Genomic DNA, 20,200 nt, shown 5'->3' on the forward strand with positions numbered 1-20,200 from the left:
CGCTGATTTCGCATCGGTGGCCTGAGCTGAAATGTTTTCATAAAGGTTTCTAAATATGTTTGACAACCCGTGTAACTGTGTGTTATAGAGTGTACACGAAGGGCAAGATGTTTGAATCGATAGTGGAGATGTACAAGTCCATTGAGGACTTTGACAATGTTCTCAGAGTGCAGAGGAGACTGGGAATGGGCAACGACACCTCAATGCTCATCGAACATGCAGAGGCAAGCCACTCAACACATGTCTCAAAACCATTTTAATCGTCAAATTCGTTCTCTCACTCCGTGAACAAATTTTTATAGTCCTTCCCATAACCAACTCCCCCAGTTTAGTTGGTGTAGCCCTCATTCCCGCATGTATAGTCCCGTTAGGTACTATAATGAGCAAGACCGAATTTTGGTTTTCAGCAGCCTGTATGAAGAAAATTGTGTGTTAATGTTTTGTATTGCGTAATTTGGGATCGAATCAGACATCACAATTATCCGTAACTAACATAAGGGTGTTAAAATTGTAGAATTCTACCTCTAAGAAGTGTCATACCCAACCTCTAAGAACAAACTAAGTGAATTCTTCTTGAGTTTGTTCATGGAAGTGTTCAATTTTTTTTTGCTGCTTGATGATCGACTTGCACACTTGATATATAAATACCGTAGTGTCTTGTAAATCTTTAAAAGCAATGTTGCTGTTTGTTTATTGAGTAGTTTGTTTTACAGCGGCGTAAGCGTGACGGAGACTTCTATGAGGCAGAAAAACTGTACATGGAGGCTGGCAATTGGAAGGAGGCTGTGAACATGTACATGCAGCAGGGCAAATGGGAGGACGCAAGACGTGTCTGCCAAGAGGTCAGCCAAATATACCTCCACTAATAATAGTGGGTCGATAATGGCTTATTGAAATTGCAGAAGCGGGTTTTTTAATTGCTCGTAAACGTAGTTTGTAGCGATTATAATAGTACACTTGTCTTTATGCGAAATTTTGTCTGGCCATTTTTCTCTCTCCTTTTTAATAGCCGCACAGCGATAGCTGGGGCTATTATTGGCCTTCTCTTGGTTTTTTACAATTCAAAGAATTTGAATTGTATTGGGGCGCTGTCTTTTTTTTTTTAAGATCTGTTCACACATTTTCATGATTTTTGAAGTCAAATTGGAGTAGTGATTTTGGTCACGCCGAAACAGGAAGTGGAGCGAAAAAGCGAGTGGTTTTGCGGCGTGAAATTTTTTCGATCTAAATTTAAAGTAGAGTGAGAAAACGGTGTTTGCACAAAAATTCGCTTTCTCGCTAGTGGTTTTTTGTTCACATGCGGCAATTTCACTTTGATTTTTACGGTTTTTTCGATTTTTTGGATCGGATTTTTTTCTAAATGGTTTTCCCAATCTATTTATAGTCCGTTCTTGATCTAGTTTTCTGTTTAGTCAATGAGAATTCTTTGAATTGTACGTCAGGACTTGTCCTGCTATGTTTTTTTATTTCGTCGTCATGATTTTTGTTACGACCATATGACGTCACAGCCACTTTTTGTTCATTCGTTCATGCAATTTCAACTGAATTGCATGTGTGACGTCATTTTTCGCTCTTAGTGGAGCGAGTTTTTTTGTTCATGCGCGTGATTAAATTTTTGGTCACACTTGACTTACCTCACTCTCAAAAATGACTTCCTCACTTTGAAGTTGACTTTTATTTACTTTAATTCAAAGAGATAAGGTCAAATGGGTGTGTGTCACTCTAAATGAAGGGTATTTGAGATCAGCTAATAGAGGCAGCAATAACTTAAACAGATTTTTAATCAAAATATAACAGATCAGCCTGCAATGAAAAGACGAATATTTTTGGTCTGTCTTTTTTACTGTTTTTTTTAGACTGCCGATCTACAAATCAATTGCGGCTATTTTCTGGCAATCTGCCAGCTATGTTTCTTTTATTCGTCTTATTGAAAAGGGATAAAACATTAAATCTTCATTGCTGTCAGAGATTTGCGTGTCAATAAGTCTACGGTTCATTTTATAATTAACATTAAAATTGCAGATTTTTCGAGGGCTTAAGAAATTTTTTAGAATGCAACATTTTTGGTTCATTACTCTTTCGTAGACTCTAACAATTTACTCAATTTAGGACCTTCTTTAGGATCTAAATTATGAGTGGATTCCGATGCTTTTTGAATTCCTGAGTTGGATCTTCTGTTTCCAAAGACATTTAAATGAAATTTTTTGAACAGTAATAGTTGATTAATTGCTCTCAAACTAAGCTTGTTTGTAGCAATTAATTATATTAGTCGGTCTTTTCTTTATGCGATTTTTCGCTTGACCGATTTTTCGTCTGACGCTTTAGACTTTTCGTCCTCAAAAACGGGATAAACAGGTAGCGTCCAGCGGGCATTAAGTGCTCTTAGAGCCTTTCAGCTCTGTTTCAGCTCAAAGTGTTTACGAGACTTATACTTATACTTATGGTGTGAAGGACGATTCTTAGAGGTTGAAGACACCCCCACTGTTGACCCCCCCCCCTATTGCCCCACCCCCACCCCGCATGCGCTGTTGCCCCCCCCCCCCCCCAACCTAGTGTTGCTCCCACCCACAACCTGCCCCATTGCACCCCCCCGTGGCTAGCTATTGACGAACAACCGCTTGCTGAAAACGCAAATTTATACTATTTTGCAATTTTTTTCAAGCTTTTTGAAAATTTTTGGCATTTTTTGATTTTTATCAGCCCTAGGTGTCAAGAAACCTTTAATTTTTAGAAGTTGGTTACTGCTTAGATTCTAGTGGTAATGTAATGGTTTCAACATTTTACCATCACGAATTTTAGCAGTTTGACAAAATGTGCAACTTTTTTCAAATTTTTAGACTTTTTCCTTATTCAGGTCTTTCCAGACCCAGGGGCCAGAAAACATCCTATGGGGTTTGATAATAAGTTACTGGCAAATTTTTAATGGTAACGGAATTGTTTTTAAACTTTTTTATGGTCAGAATTTTTAGCAATTCTTTTATAAAACTTTTTTTTTCAAGTTTTTTTGAAATTGTTTGTCGTTTTTTAATTTCTCCAGCCTTAAGAGCAAAGTAACCTCCTTTAGGGTATGAAAAAAGGTTTCTGAATAATTTCTAGGTTGAATGGAATGTCTTGCAATATTTAAACATCACGAATTTTAGCATATTTTTTGATATTTTTTGCTATTTTCAATTTTTCAATTATTATAGCCATTATTCAGAATTTTTGAGCCTCAAGGGTAAACAAAACCTCAGTTAGGGTTTGATAATAAGTTATTGAAAATTTTTGTTGGTCATGGATTAATTTTCATTTTTCTAATATCAAGATTAGCAATTTTTTAAAATTTTTGTCGTTTTTTTAGTTTCTCTAGCATCAAGGGCCACGGAAATTCCTCTAGGGTTTTATAATATGTTACTGCATTGTTTATAGATGTAATGGAATGTTCTTCAAGATTTTGATATCACGATTTTAAGCAAATTTTAAAAATATTTGCTTTTTCATGTTTTTAATTTTGTTTCCCGCAACAGAGGCTCTGGGACCTCCTCCAAGGTTTGATAATAAGCTGCTGTATAGTTTCTAGTGTTTATGGGATTGTGATCAACGTTTTTTTACTCTAGTTTTAGCAATATTTAAAAACTTTAAAAGTAATAAAATTTAAATTTTTTCAAATTTTTGGAATATTTCATGTTGCAAGCGTATGATTCTTAATGAGCCAGTGAAACTATTTCAAGCTTGAAACAGGGATAAGGGATAGTCTCTTGACACAATGTAGTGGTTCTTAAGATATTATGTTTTGAATTTTAGCAAGATTTTGTTAAAATTTGCAACTTTTTCCAAATTTTTTCAATATTTTTTGTCCTTTTCTGAGTTTAACGACCATTACTGTCCAACGAAACTTTTCAAGTCTCGGAGATGGGTTATTTGACAGAAATTTCGAGACAAAAAATGGTTTTGATTTTTTTTATTTCGGAGTTCAAAACTTCTCTTTAATTTTACCTTCTTCAGTTTTTTTTCTATATGATTTACTTATTAACAAGGTTATTAAACTAGAAGTTGCAGTGTCGAATCCAATAATGGGAGATAATCGTGTCTCCCTCTCTCTCTCTCTCTCTTTTGGTTGGGGTTCCTTTCCTTCTGTTTCTCGTTCACGTTTTATCTCTCTCTCTCTCTCTCTCTTTGTTCATTCCGCACTTCAGCTGCTGTTATGTGGCGTAATGTCACCATCTCTGATCCTCATTATCAATGAGTTATAGTTGAAATGTTTTTTATTAATAGCCGCACAGCGATAGCTGGGGCTATTATTGGCCTTCTCTTGGTTTTTCTATTTCGTCATGATTTTTGTTACGACCATGTGACGTCACAGCCACTTTTTGTTCATTCGTTCATGCAATTTCAACTGAATTGCATGTGTGACGTCATTTTTCGCTCTTGGTGGAGCGATTTTTTTTGTTCATGCGCTTGATTAAATTTTTGCTCACTTTTGAGTTACCTTAGTCTCAAAAATGACTTCCTCAATTTGAATTGACTTTTATTTACTTTATTTCATAGAGATGAGGTCAAATGCGTGTGTGTCACTCTAAATGAAGGTTATTTGCGATCAGCTAATAGAGGCAGCAATAACTTAAACAGATTTTTAATCAAAATACAAGAGATCAGCCTTCATTGAAAAGACGAATTTTTTTGGTCTGTCTTTTTACTGTTTTTTTAGACTGCCGATCTACGAATCTATTGAGGCTATTTTCTGGCAATCTGCCAGCTATGTTCATAAATGATCTAACAAGCACTTTTTAGGAAACCATTGGTAATAGCTTTTAAAAGCAATTTGTAGCAAATATATTAATTCTGTTTGTCTTCTATGCAATTTTTCGCTGGGCCGATTTTTCGTCTGACCCATTTTGACTTTTGTATTCAGAAACGAGATAAAGAGGTAGCGCCCTGAGGACACTAAATCGTGGCTAGCTGTTGACGAAGCCAACCGCTCGCCGGTCGTTTGAGAGCAATTCGCCCGACGTTAGTCGGTTATGTTCTATATTTGGAAAACTGTTGAAAAGTACCTCAATAACCAGCATTTGTCGATAATTTTGAGTCTGCTTCCAAGAATTAGACGTTGTTCTAAAAATTAGTACAAGCAGTCAAAATTTGTTTTTACAAACATTGGTTAAGCAGAAAAGTGGAACAGAAAAGCGTATTGAGATTTGTGCGTATTTTCTCACGGTGAATACTTCTATTGGAGCGAGAGTTTCAATAAATAGTTAAGCGCTGATATGTGAAATTTTTTGCTTGAATGTTGTTTTAGATTTTTTTAAGCTCACCTGAGCCATTTAAGTTTTCGTCAGTTTTTAATAGGCGCCCTAATCTTCTCAGTCGGCTATTATAATTGCTCTTTAACGAAGTCCATAGCAATTATTGTAAACGTGTGTTTTTTTATGCAAAATTTTCGCTTGATAATTTTGACTTTTCGAGTGACTTTTACGCCCTTGACTTTTTGGGTTTTGCGCGATCTAAACTTCTCTCTCAATCACAATTTCAAGCAGCTGAACTTAATTGGTGGGAATTTAATACTAAAAGTCAAATGAAAAGTTACGCCGAAACTGGTGCCTTTTTTTACTTTAAATCTTAATAGTGGTATATGTTAACCTCTAATGCGGTTATTTGAACCCCACTATTGAACTTCTTAGTCCCATTTAGGCTCCCTCTTCCCCCTGCCCCCACGGTTGAAGCAGGGTGCAATTCAGTTAGAGCTCCCACTAGAGTCGTTCGAGAGCAATTCTTCCGACGTTTTGTCGGTTATGTTTATTAATTGCTCTCAAACAAAGTTTGTAGCAATTATATTAGTGTTGTGGTCTTATGCGACCGATTTTTCGGCTTTTGTTTGAACTCTTATTGTTGGTTATATTTGGATTCCTATTTTTACGACTCGAAGAGTTAATGGAGATTATTAGCCTCCGTCAGCCTCTCAACGGCTATTATATAGGCGCCTTTTTTAAAACTCCTTTGATAACGTTTTTTGTTTAAATCAAGTAACAAATTTTACGCCTTACTTCTGACTTACCTCACTCTGTTTCAACTGAATCGATTTTATTTTTTTAACACATTGAATTACTTTATGTAGTGAATACGGTCAAAATCAGACGAGCAAAATCAAAAGCAACGGAGTAAACATAAAAAAGCCTGGTCCTTAAGTCATTGTGCATTAAGTTATCAAATTTCAAGAAACCGGTTTTTAGCTGGCATTGGTATTAAGCCTAATAACCTTCTGTTTAGTAGGTGAACTAAGTTTAAAGTTAGAATAAAACCAAAATGCAAAATTTGCTCACCAAATGAGAATGATTTTTTAGCTTTTTAGCACTTCGAAAGTTAAATTTTTATCTCTTGTTTTTTGTGTTTCAATCCTGATGTGCTTCAAGTGCGTTACCGACGGCTAATTTCCAGCAATTTGCCGGCTATGTTTTATTTTTATCGTTGGAGTTGTTCTGAAACAGGAATGCGTTCCAGAATATTTGTTCATAAAATGAATTCATCATTTCCGGAATTTTTTGTTGTTCTTACTTCTTGATCATGTTGAGTGTTCTCCATTGCGTTTGGGGGTCGTTTGGGCGCTAAATGAATTCTTATGCACTTGTTATTAAGTTATGTTAGAACAATTGACGAGACTATTTTAATTTTTTAGATTTAGGTTTTTCAGATTTATTTAATTCCTTTCTGTTTAATTGCTCTTGAACGAAGTTCATAGCAATCACTGTAAATGTGTGTCTTTTCTGCGAAATTTTCGCTTGACAATTTTGACTTTTTGAGTGACTTTTAGGCCCTTGACTTTTTTGCGTTTCGCGCGATCTAAACTTATCTCTCAATCACAATTTCAAGCAACTGAACTCAATTGGCGGCAATTTAATACTAAAAGTCAAATGAAAAGTGCGCCGAAACTGGTGTCATTTTTTACTTTAAATCTTAAGAGTGGTATATGTTAACCTCTAATGTGATTATTTGAAGCCCACTATTGAACTTCTTAGTCCCATTTAGGCTCCCCCTCCCTCCCTCCCCCCGACTGAAGCAGGCTGCAATTGATTAGAGCTCCCAGTAGTCGTTCGAGAGCAATTCTTTCGATGTTAAGTCGGTTATGTTTTCTCGCTTTTTCTCAATTTTCGTGATGTACCGTTGGTTATGTTTTCCTATCTCTGAATTTTGTTTGTTGAACACAATGACATCTAAGCAGACAATATTTTATAAGCAATGATTGTAGAGTCCAAACTTATGAAAGTTTCTAAGAAAAAATTTTCATCTTTTCCTTTTCCCTGATAATTTGTTCCCTGCGTTTTTTTTCCAAATCGAATGGTATATTGGAACTAATAATTTGATCCCTGAGTGATTGGCTGGGGTTTAAGCTCTATTGTACTTTGATTCCGGAGTCTTCGATTTATTTTTCACGTCGAATAAAAATGTTGTTTTGCTTTACCTCACTTGTGCGCCTTTTTGACATTTTGCGTGAAATATTTTTTTTACTTCTCTAGGCTAGTTTTATTCTTTGCTAATTCTTCTGTAAATTTTGCTGTTCTGCAAATTTTGTTTTTGGTCTTCTTTATACGAGCTCGTTTAACGGATTTGAAGAGAGGGGAGGAAACGAATAGGCACATTTTCTGGTTTTTGCGAACTCCGCCTACACTTGATCACCAGTACTGTATTTGTCTGGGTTACGCGACTCTGCTTGACGCCCATGAGATCTTCTGGGGTAAATCGTTATTTTACAGTGCTTTATTCAAGTCACGTAATCTTGCTTAACGTAACGGGGATTTTGCGAGTCTTAAAATGGCGCAAAAACGTGGAAGTCGACTTCTGGTTATGCTCATGGGAACTTCTGACATTGTAACTTCTGGCACTATCGGCTTTCGGAATCTCAAGGCTTGTACTTGCGTGCGGGTTTCAATTTTGTATAGTAATACAAGGAAAAATATATCTTAATAAATCTTAATCAAGGAATATAGTCTTTAGTGTTTCATTCATGGTTGCAGGTGGGCACGGAGGAGAGTCGCAGCAAGGAGGGTTTCATTGGCTACTGCTGGGCGAAGGACATGCCCAGTGTAGTGAATGCAGCCAAGCTTCTCCTGAATCTCAATTTGCTCGACAAGGTTGTCGAGGTCTCCTGTAATGCTATTGCGAGCGAGTAAGCACTTTTTCTTCAATTAAATTTAAGTGGGCGCTGTCCAAAAACCAAAGTTTTGAGCGAAGGACGAAATAAACTATTTATTTATCCATAAATAACTTTTTGTCTCAAAAAGGAGAAAAAAATAGCGCCGGAGTAGGTTAAATATGATTAGGTGCACTTGAACTTTGAAGCAAGGGCATGTGGTTTGAAAACATTTAATGTGTTATAAGCTGACCATTGTGATCATAATTATGGTTGTAACGCCATGATATCTGTTTCAAGAGCTGCCAAGCAGGAGGGACTGAAGTGAGTATTATGTATAATAATAGTCGATAGTAGTTCCACTGCATGTCAATGTCTTTCATCAATGTCTTCGTATCCATAATGAGTGCTTCATATTTTAAAAAATGATCTGAAAGTGATAGCTAAAAGTGCTAATATGTTTAAACTACGCTTTGGTTTTCAGGCTTCCTGACACGATACAAGTGGATAAAAAGTGAGATTTATGTGACAATGTTTTTCAATTGCACTTTGCATTGTGATTTATTGTTCGCCAGTTTGCTCTCTCAACCTGTGAGCGTTGTGTTGAGTTTTCCGGAAGTTTTGTAGAAGCATGTTTGTTCCATGTGATTGGTTTCCCGGGTTGACTTACCAATAGTAAAACGCCATATGGATTTCATGGAATCTTAATAAGCGTACAACGGCCTTAAATAGAAACTTACGTACCCTAAGAAGTACCATATATTGTGACGCACTAACCATAGCATTAACCTAGACGGTTTTTTATGGCTTTGATTGGGCATATATGGCTGCTCTACGGTAAGTAAGGTACCATATAGGGCACTTTTTATGTTTTACTCAAGTTTGGCCAACTCGTCTTGAGACCGAAAAAATCGGTTCTATTGATGGGCAGCTTGTTTAGGGTTCCCGATTTCGACATGGCTTTTGATCTCTGCAATGCCGCCGAGCGGCCTGATTTGACAGCTCGGGTTCACCTTCTCAAAGGCCAGTTCTTAGAAGACCAAGGACAGTTCCAGCTAGCCGAAACCGAGTTCATAGCGGCGGGCAAGCCGAACGAGGCGTTGCTTATGTATATACACGAAGGGATGTTAGACGCTGCTCAGAAAGTGGCAGATGCACATTGTACAGTTGAAGAGAAGAATCAAGTGTACACCGCACTTGGCAACAAGAAGTTTGAGAAGGGAGATTATGACTCGGCTGAGAAGTTGTTCTTGAAGAGCGACAATGTCGAACATCTAGTCTCTCTCTATTTGGACATCAACAGACTTGATAAGGTTGGTTTGATAAATTATATTTTTAATGAAATACAGCAAGCGTTGCTTTTAGAAATAATAAGTGTTGAGAATTTCTTAGAAGGTATCTCAATGTAAAAGAATTGTCATTTTGTTCAGTGAGGTAGTGGGGAGAACTCGGTATCGTTGTTTAATAGCCGCCCTCATCTTCTCAGCCGGCTATTATAGCGCTCCTATTTTTTTTATAGCTGCGAAGCTGTAAGCTGAGCGAAGCTATATTGCGGTGATCTTGGTTTTTTTTTGTTTCGTCGTCTGACGCTCTTTTTTCGTTTTACATTTGTTCACACAGCAAAGCTGAAGAAGTCAAATTTTCTGAATGACTTCTTCCTCTCACTAACGGCATTTGCGCGCGTGACGTCATTTCTCACTCGCTTTCGCAAAAGTTTTTGGGTTATTTGCGTGATTAGATTTTGATCATACGTGACTTACCTCACTCAATAAAATGACTTCTGCACTTTAAAACTTAAGTTTATTTTGAATTTGTTTTAGGTCAAAGGAACTCATATGTGCAGTAAAGGTCCCTAATAAGAGGCTTCTGCGGGATGAATTTTAACAAGCTTTATTAATTTATCGCTGAATGTTTTTTACTTAGCTTTTGAGCGGTGTCGATTTTTTTTCAATTTAGATCTTTATCTGTTTCTACCCCAATTATATGGCACGCAGGTCTATTCTTTCGCAGCTATTCCGGCAATCTGCCGGCTATGTTTTACAATTCAAAGAATTTGAATTGTATTGGGGCGCTGTCTTTTTTTTTTTAAGATCTGTTCACACATTTTCATGATTTTTGAAGTCAAATTGGAGTAGTGATTTTGGTCACGCCGAAAACAGGAAATGGAGCGAAAAAGCGAGTGGTTTTGCGGCGTGAAATTTTTTCGCTCCAATTTTAAAGTAGAGTGCGAAAATGGTATTTGAACAAAAATTCGGTTTCTCGATAGTGGTTTTTTGTTCACATGCGGCATTTTCACTCTGATGTTTACTGTTTTTTCGATTTTTTGGATCGGATTTTTTTCTAAATGGTTTTCCCAATCCACTCACAGCTCATTCTAAGCCTAGTTTTTTGTTTGAATTAAATTTTCATTTCTCGCTAGTTGTTTTTTTGTTCACATGCGGTATTTTAACATTGATTTTTTGTTTTTTTTTCTTTTTTTATCTGATTTTTTTTAAAATGGTTTTTTCAATTCACTCATAGTCCATATTAGGTCTAGTTTTTCTGTTTAGTCAATGAAAATTCTTTGAATTGTACGTCAGGACTTGTCCTGCTATGTTTTTTTACTTCGTCGAATAAAAAAATGTTTCGCTTTACCTCATTTTGCCGCCTTTTCAACATTTTGCGTGAAATCTTTTTGACTTCTCTAGGCTAGTTTCTCTCTTCTCTCATTCTGCTAAAAGTGATTTTGAACATCAGTTGCTCAGCGAAGCAATTCAAAATGAACAGAGTTAGTACAAAAATGGATGTCAGAAATAGAAACGGGATAAACCCATAAAGCCCAATTTTAGATGCCCGCTATTTGAACGTCGTTCCTATAAGTCTTATTTACCATCTCTAATGCTTATTGTTATTGATAGGAGCCCCTGTAGCCTCTCTCTAAGAAACAGAAGTATGTTCAACTACGAAATGCCATCAAAATAAATCGGACTTAAAAAATGTTTTTGTACAAAAATCTTTTTTTTCAATATCTTCTGTTATTTCAATCCCAATCATGCTTATTGGAATCAACGGCGGCTATTTTCCTGCAATCTGCCGGGTATGTTAAATAATAGCCGCCCTCATCTTCTCAGCCGGCTATTATAGCGCTCCTATTTTTTTTAATAGATGCGAAGCGATAGCTGTGGCTATTATTGGCCTTCTCTTGGTTTTTTATTTATTTCGTCGTCAAGATTTTTGTTACGACCATATGCCGTCACAACCACTTCAAATCTGCTTTTTATTCATTCGCTCATGCAATTTCAACAGAATTGCGTGCGTGACGTCATTTTTCACTCTAAGTGGAGCTAGTTTTTATGTTCATTTGCGTGATTAATTTTATGGTCACACGTGACTTACCTAACTCTTAAAAATGACTTCATCACTCTGAAATTGACTTTTCTTTGCTTTAATTTGAAGAGATAAGGTCAATTGAGTGATTGTCACTCTAATTGAAGGTTATTTAAGAGCAGCAAATAGCAACTGCAATAAGTTATACAGATTCCTATCAAATACTAACACCTCAGCCCTTAATGAAAAGAATACGTTTGTTTTTTGGTCTGTCTTTTTTACCTTCTTATTGAGACTACAGATCTATGAAGCTATTGCGGCTATTTTCTGGCAATTTGCCAGCTATGTTTTTACTTCGTCGAATAAAAAATGCTTCGCTTTACCTCATTTTGCCGCCTTTTCAACATTTTGCGTGAAATCTTTTGACTTGTCTAGGCTAGTTTCTCTCTTCTCTCATTCTGGTAAAAGTGATTTTGAACATCAGTTGCTCAGCAAAGCAATTCAAAATGAACAGAGTTAGTACAAAAATGGAGGTCAGAAATAGAAACGGGATAAACCCGTAAAGCCCAATTTTAGATGCCCGCTATTTGAACGTCGTTCCTATAAGTCTTATTTACCATCTCTAATGCTTATTGTTATTGATAGTAGCCCCTGTAGCTTCTCTCTAGGAAACAGAAGTATGTTCAACTACGAAATGCCATCAAAATGAATCGGACTTAAAAAAATGTTTTTGTACAAAATTTTTTTTTCAATATCTTCTGTTATTTCAATCCCAATCATGCCTATTGGAATCAACGGCTGCTATTTTCCGGCAATCTGCCGGGTATGTTTATTAATAGCCGACCTCATCTTCTCAGCCGGCTATTATAGCGCTCCTATTTTTTTTAAGCTGCGAAGCTGTAAGCTGAGCGAAGCTATATTGCGGTGCTCTTGGTTTTTTACGACTCGAAGATGAGTATTGAGATTCTACAGGTTTTTACGATTCGAAGAGGAGTATTGAGATTCCACAGGTTTTTACGACTCGAAGAGGAGTATTGATATTCTACCGGTTTTTTTTTTAGCAGAAAGCAAGTTTTTTCATGACTTGAATTTTGACTTCTTTCTATTCGAGCTTTTACCTCCGTTTTTGATTGTTGAATTCTGTTTTCGAACATTAGACTTTAACAGTAGCTTCATTTGTAATGTATAGTAATTAGGAACTGCTGGTAATGTTCAAGGTGAAGAGGTCATTTTAAGATTTTGTTCCTATATAAGTCACAAACCCCCCACCGCCCCGCACCCCCCCAACTTACCCCCATCTCTCCCTACCCCTCCCTTCACCTAGCTACCCTCACCTACCCCCCCCCCAAATACCCCAGCACTTCCCACCTCCCCAACCTATCTACACACCTAGCTCCCACCGCACCTAAAAAATTGTCGGCATTTTAAGACACTTTGATGTGGTTTGTTGGCCTACTTTTGTTTTTTTTTCTCTTGTCTATTTTGATGTTCGTATTTCGGTAAGGTTAGGTTAGAGATTATAATGCACGACGATTCGAGTCGTTTCCGGTATTCTACCGGCTATGTTATTTGTTTCGTCGTCTGACGCTCTTTTTTCGTTTTAAATTTGTTCACACAGCAAAGCTGAAAAAGTCAAATTTTCTGAATGACGTCTTCCTCTCACTAACGGCATTTGCGCGCGTGACGTCATTTCTCACTCGAGTTAGCGAAAGTTTTTAGGTTATTTGCGTGATTAGATTTTGATCATACGTGACTTACCTCACTCAATAAAATGACTTTTACACTTTAAAATTTAAGTTTAGTTTGAATTTTTTAAGGTCAAAGGAACTCATTTGTGCAGTAAAGGTCCCTAATAAGATGCTTCTGCGGAATGAATTTTAACAAGCTTTATTAATTTATCGCTGAATGTTTTTTACCTAATTTTTTGAGCGGCGTCGATTTTTTTTTTCAATTTAGATCTGTATCTGTTTCTATCTCTATATGGCACGCAGGTCTGTTCATTTGCAGCTATTCCGGCAATCTGCCGGCTATGTTTTTAACTTCGTCGAACTTTTTTTCGCTTTACCCATTTTGCCGCTTTTTCGACATTTTGCTTGAAATCTTTGACTTCTCTAGGCTGTGTTCACTCTTCTGCCATTCTGCTAAAAGTCTCCTTTTAAACAGCAGCTGCTCAGCAAAGCAATTCAAAATAAAGAGAGTCAGTATAAAAAAATCAAAGTCAGAAATAGAAACGGGATAAACCCATAAAGCCCAATTTTAAATGCCCGGTACTTGAACTTTGTTCTCATAAGTTTTTGTTACGATCTATAGTGCTCATAAGTATTCATACTAGACCCTGTAGCCTCTCACTGAGAGACAGGAGAATGTTCAATTACGAAATGACATCAAAATAAATCGGACTTAAAAAATGTTTTTGTACAAAAATCTTTTTTTTCGATATCTATTCTTTCAATCCCAGTCATGCTTATTGGAATCAACGGCGGCTATTTTCCGGCAATCTGTCGGTTATGTTTTCTATTCATTTAACGCCACAATTGTCTATCCCGGCTATTTTCCGGCTGTCAATTTTCGATTTTTGCACGTATCTGTTGTCTGTTTAATTGCTCTAAAAGAGAAGCAGTTATTGTAAACGTGGGTGTATTTTTCTGCAAAATTTTTGCTTGGCGGTTTTTTTCTAGTGAATTTTACGCCCTTTCTGCGTTTCGCGTGATCTAAAATTCTCTCTCAATCACAATTGCAAGCAGCTGAACTCAATTTAATACTAAAAGTCAAATGAAAAGTTCTCCGAAACTGGGGCCATTTTTCACTTAATAGTGGTATATGTTCACCTCTAATGTTGTTATTTGAAGCCCACTATTGAACTTCTTAGTCTCATTTAGGCTCCCCCAGACTGAAGCAGGCTTCAATTTGCAATTGATTAGAGCTCCCACTAGTCGTTCGAGAGCTATTCTTCCGACGCTTAGTCGGTTATGTTTTAATTGCTCTTGAACGAAGTTCGTAGCAATCTATCTATTAATCTAATTGATTAATGTTACCTATAGATCTAATAGATTAATCTAATAGATTAAAGTTTCTAAAAGGTCGTTGACAGAAAAATGTTACAAAAAGGTCATTGACCGAAAAATGTTGCCAATAGGTCATTGACCCAAAATGTTGCTAAGAGGTCGTGTCATCTATCAAAATATGCTTTGCGAAAAAGCCTGTTGCCAAAATTTTTAAAGAAAAAGACAATAATCGGTGTATCAATAAACAAAAACAATAGTGTCGAAAAAATCTGTGGCTGATTAGGTGTTCAGAAAAGGGTCTGTGACCAAAACTTCTTCAGAAAAGGGTTCGCGACCAAAAAGTTCTTGATACTGAAAAGGCAGATTATCGAAATTGTGTCAAGACAGAGGGCTTATGACGGAAAAAATTGTTTTTCGTAATTCATTGGCAAAAAATTGTTGTTGATAAAAGTTTGTCTTGAAAATTTGTGAAGGAAAAATCACTGACGTAAAACGTCCAGGATTAAAAGCTGGATGGTGGAAATTTGTTTTGTCAAAGTTTCACGGTACAAAATTTTTAATCCAGAAGAATTCAGCGAACAAAGTTTTTGAAGTGTAAAAGACCCAAAAGGTACCGATGCAAAAACCAAAGTTAGTTGCGAAAAACTTACCTATGACAAAACTGAGGTCTTAAAAGAAATACAATATTTCAGTAGAGGACTGTTTTATATTAAGGGCTGTTACTAACAAATTATTGCATACAAAACATGATACATGATAGGTTTATAATTTTCCTTCCTCATTTTTTTCAAGGAAAATTTTGCTGGTGCATTAGCCAGCCCTTTAACTCAGTTGTGTTTATTGACTTTTTAAGAGCCTTTGCAAAGGTTTGCCAGCGATTGCTTTTTATGAGCACATTCCTCGTCTTGGGCACATCCCTCGTGTTTGCATTAGCAAATTTCCCCTTTTCTTGAGAACTGGAATTCATTGTCTCACCCAGGATCTGTTTTCTCTTCTCTTTTGAACTGTTGTATCTCACCCTCTCTTCAGTTTTTTCTCTATATCTTTCTCTTTTCTTTTATGTGATCTTCTATTTTCTGCTCTTCAAGTGCTCTTTCTAACTGGGATATTTTCTATTTGCATTTTGATAAATTTTTGCCTTTGTTTTTTTGCGCTGGCTCACTATCTCGCTGTTCTTGTACTTTCTCTCTCATAATTTCTGCTTCTTTCTTTTTGGTGTCCCATTTTCCTTCATTCTGTCGCTTTCGTTTTTCTTGCGTTCGTTCTCTCACTCACTTTTCTTTTTCATCTTTTTTCCCTCTCTTTTCTCGGTTGTTTACTAACTCTTTTTGTCTGTTTTTAATTCAATTTTTTGTTTGCTATTGTTTTTCTTACGGTGAGTTCCCTGATGTTCTTATGGTTTTTGTTGCATTGTTTTCTTTCTGTTCTGTCCTCTCTCATTAATTTCGATATTTTCTCTTTTTCGTTAATTCCCTTTTTTTCGCTTGTTGCTCCCGTTGGTTTTCTCCCAGACTCTCGTTTTTTTCTGTTTTCTTTCTCTGCTTCCAACCTTTTCTTGTTCTGTCTTTTGGGTTTTTTCGTATTTTTACATCTATTTTCTCTACGACTTTTTAAATATGTCTGCTGCTATCGATCTGTCTTTCTCTCCCTCTTTATACCTCATTCTATGTGTTTTGATTTTTTAATGCTCTGAGAACGTCTATTACTCTTAACTCGCTTAAAACCTTTCTTTGACATATTTGGCTCTCGTCATTTTTTTCTTGTGTAACCAAATTAGTTTTGCAAAAAATTCAAACGATTGCATGTACACCAGTTATCAGGAATAAGTTTTCAATGAGAATATCAATTGTTAAAGTTTTAGGATACGATTCATTCAGATAGCTTTTGCGGACCTGCTAGTTATTGTAAATGTATTGGTCTTTTTTATGCAAATTTTTTGCCTGACCATTTTGCGCTTTTCTGGAACACTCTTCGACTTCTCAAGTGACTTTTTCTCGCTTTCGTTCCTCAGTTTTGAGTGATCTCTATTGCTCGCATTCGGAATAAAGCTTGTTGCTAAAATAAAATCGATTGCAGCACAGGGAGCAGAAGGGCCTGATAGCTGAGTAGGCAGTGCTTCTGGTCAGTGAGGGGGAGGTCAATGGTTCGAATCCCGGTGTGGTAAACTATTGTTTGCACTCATAAAGAAAAATTTATCTAGGCTACAGCCCCTGAGTTAAATTGCCTCCTGTTGTTCAAGAGCAATTCTTCCGACATTAGTCGGTTTATGTTTACCATATCGTGACAAAGATCAAAAACTGCTCTAAATAAGCTAAATAAACGGGGTCATAACACATCGTTAGTGGATATGAAATTCTAAAAATTTATCTGGGCACGCATTCTGAGGGTTGTATAATCACACAGCGCTTCTTAGTATCTTCATTTATGATTTGGAGGAATAAATTTGTGTGTTTCTTTACGAATTCCGTCCCTGAATATTTGTACTGATATCCTCTTATTTAAGGGACATGCTCAAACAATATGAAACATTTCAGGTCCATGACTTGGCAGACCGAGGCTATCTAACTCCAGAACAGCTGAACAACCTTTCGGCCATGCGCAGACGAGAACCAGTGTCTGGAGGTGTTGGAGCATCGGGATCTGTGGGTTCAGCCGGTGACATATCTGGAATGAGTGGGGCTAGTAAGATTGTGGAGGCGAACAGACTGGCCAGCAATACTAACAGTCCTCATGATATGAGAGAAGCACTGAAACTTCTCTTTTCCATCACGAGCTATGACGTCACAGCTACTGCAACTTCATCGGTTGATGAGCAGTTGTTGCATTACAACCAGCAGGTTAATATTATTGAGTTTTCATTTAATCGGGCCGCATGGGTTGTTATGAGTTGTACTGAGTTTGTGATAATTATCTCTTTAATTAACGAGAGAATCGATCCATTGCACTTATATTGGATGAATAAACCAAAGCGTTTCTTACTGCTCGGTGGAATAATATTTCTTGTATATATTAATCAGCTACTTATTGACGTACCGATTAATAGTGGACTGAAATGATGGCACTACGACGAATGAATTTAATGTCCAAAATCAGCAGCCTTTTTTCTTAATTGTGCGTTAATAATTAACGTGATTTTGTTTCGATCTATTGGAGGCTATTATTAGAAGAGTTTTGCGTGTACTGAATTGGTAACAGATAAAAAAGTACCTTTGTATATTAATTGCCGATTTCGTTTACGAGAGGGGATAATACGAGTTGCTTTGCTATTTAGGCCATGAAGTTGATAGAAACTCTGTGCATCCAGAACGGAGGTCGATTTGTAGAAAACTTGGGAGCCTCTAGAGGTGATGGTCCCTTCCGTGACAGTAACGGGCAGTCATACACAATGAAACTGAGTGACGTAGTTTCAACTGTCCTCACTAGACAAACAAGTCTGCAGGGTGACTGGAAGAAGGTAAACTTCAATTTGCTTTTGTTGATTAATAGCCGCACAGCGATAGCTGGGGCTATTATTGGCCTTCTCTTGGTTTTTTACAATTCAAAGAATTTGAATTGTATTGGGGCGCTGTCTTTTTTTTTAAGATCTGTTCACACATTTTCATGATTTTTGAAGTCAAATTGGAGTAGTGATTTTGGTCACGCCGAAAACAGGAAATGGAGCGAAAAAGCGAGTGGTTTTGCGGCGTGAAATTTTTTCGCTCCAATTTTAAAGTAGAGTGCGAAAATGGTATTTGAACAAAAATTCGGTTTCTCGATAGTGGTTTTTTGTTCACATGCGGCATTTTCACTCTGATGTTTACTGTTTTTTCGATTTTTTGGATCGGATTTTTTTCTAAATGGTTTTCCCAATCCATTCACAGCTCATTCTAGGCCTAGTTTTTTCTAGGCCCCAAAAAAAAAACTACCCCCACCCCCCACGTACCTACCCCCCCCCCCCCCCCAACGTACCTACCCCCCACCCCACCTACCTGCCCCACCTACCAACCCCCTCCCCCCCACCAGCACCTACCCACACCCCTGAAATAAAAAAAATTCAACGCTTTTTATATATTGGTCTACTATTTTTGTTTTTTCTAGTGTTTTTTTAGATATTCTGATTTTGTCCAAGTTATGGTAGAGATTATTTTGCACGACGATTCGAGTCGTTTCCGGTATTCTACCGGCTATGTTTTTGTTTCGTCGTCTGACGCTCTTTTTTCGTTTACGTTTGTTCACACAGCAAAGCTGAAAAAGTCAATTTTTCTGAATGACTTCTTCCTCTCACTAACGGCATTTGCGCGTGACGTCATTTCTCACTCGCTTTAGCGAAAGTTTTTAGGTTATTTGCATGATTAGATTTTGATCATACGTGACTTACCTCACTCAATAAAATGACTTTTGCACTTTAAAACTTAAGTTTAATTTGAATTTGTTTAAGGTCAAATTCATATGTGCAGTAAAGGTCCCTAATAAGAGGCTTCTGTGGAATGAATTTTAACAAGCTTTTAATTTGTCGCTGAATGTTTGTAGCCTAGTTTTTTGAGCGGCGTCAATTTTTTTTTTCAATTTAGATCTCTATCTTTTTCTATCTCTATTATATGGCACGCAGGTCTATTCTTTCGCAGCTATTCCGGCAATCTGCCGGCTATGTTTTTTAAGATCTGTTCACACATTTTCATGATTTTTGAAGTCAAATTGGAGTGGTGATTTTGGTCACGCCGAAACAGGAATAGGAGCGAAAAAGTGAGTGGTTTTGCGGTGTGAATTTTTTTCGCTCTAATTTTAAAGTAGAGTGAGAAAATGGTGTTTGAACAAAAATTCGATTTCTCGGTAGTGGTTTTTTGTTCACATGCGGCAATTCCACTCTGATTTTTACTGTTTTTTCGATTTTTTGGATCGGATTTTTTTCTAAATGGTTTTCCCAATCCATTCACAGCTCATTCTAGGCCTAGTTTTTTGTTTGAATTGAATTTTCATTTCTCGCTAGTGGTTTTTTGTTCATATGCGGCATTTTGACATTGATTTTCTGTTTTTTTTTCCTGTTTTTATCTTATTTTTTTTTAAAATGGTTTTCTCAATTTCTTATTTGAGATCAGCTAATAGAGGCAGCAATAACTTATACAGATTTTTGATCCAAATATAACAGATCAGCCTTCAATGAAAAGACGAATTTTTTTGGTCTGTCTTTCTACTGTTTTTTTAGACTGCCGATCTACGAATCTATTGCGGCTATTTTCTGGCAATCTGCCAGCTATGTTTTATTTTCTCTTTTTTTAGCTGCGAAGTGCGGTGCTCTTGGTTTTTTTTACAATTCAAAGAATTTGAATTGTATTGGGGCGCTGTCTTTTTACGACTCGAAGAGGAGTATTGGAGAAGTCCTTGTTTTTAAATCAATTTTATTGGAGAGATTTTTTTGTTTTAATGCTTTCAGTGGAATTTGGATAGAAGTTTGTTACTTAAGAAATATTCAGATACCAATTGACTAAAGTGTTCTTGGCATAACTCGTTTTTTTTAAGGAAAATTGACAGAAAAATTCAGAAATTTTGAAACCATTTTTCTTTTTTTTTGAAGTTTTTCTTTTTTTTTAATCTTAGACAAGTTTCTTAGACTATCATGACTTGCCCAATGTTTTGCGATTTTTTCAATGCTCTAATTGCAAAGGAACTTTATTCGGCTTTATGTTTCCTTGTACTATAAAAAATCAAACTAAAAAAACTCAGTTTTTATAGTTTTTTTTTGATCAATTTGTTTTTGAATGCCGTTTCTATTCTTCCAATTTTTTATGGCATTTTTGGAGGTTCAGGGTTC

General features: G+C 36.6%; 1 protein-coding gene across 3 annotated transcripts in view; it reads left to right on the forward strand.

Moving 5' to 3' along the window:
* Window positions 1–20,200, forward strand: part of LOC142352008 (intraflagellar transport protein 172 homolog) — a 126,754-nt gene that overhangs the window by 87,954 nt on the left and 18,600 nt on the right. The window contains exons 24-31 of one of the 3 annotated variants that reach the window (XM_075404331.1): window positions 89–224; window positions 714–842; window positions 7,986–8,137; window positions 8,402–8,425; window positions 8,586–8,615; window positions 9,042–9,414; window positions 16,947–17,249; window positions 17,684–17,866. In XM_075404331.1, the coding sequence (XP_075260446.1) occupies window positions 89–224; window positions 714–842; window positions 7,986–8,137; window positions 8,402–8,425; window positions 8,586–8,615; window positions 9,042–9,414; window positions 16,947–17,249; window positions 17,684–17,866 (1,330 nt within the window). The remainder of the gene's footprint in view (window positions 1–88; window positions 225–713; window positions 843–7,985; window positions 8,138–8,401; window positions 8,426–8,585; window positions 8,616–9,041; window positions 9,415–16,946; window positions 17,250–17,683; window positions 17,867–20,200) is intronic. The other 2 variants (XM_075404332.1, XM_075404333.1) reach the window with 2 other exon arrangements.

This window comes from Convolutriloba macropyga, chromosome 13 (genome assembly GCF_964194025.1).
Source record: "Convolutriloba macropyga chromosome 13, txConMacr16.3, whole genome shotgun sequence".
Taxonomy (NCBI): domain Eukaryota; kingdom Metazoa; phylum Xenacoelomorpha; order Acoela; family Convolutidae; genus Convolutriloba; species Convolutriloba macropyga.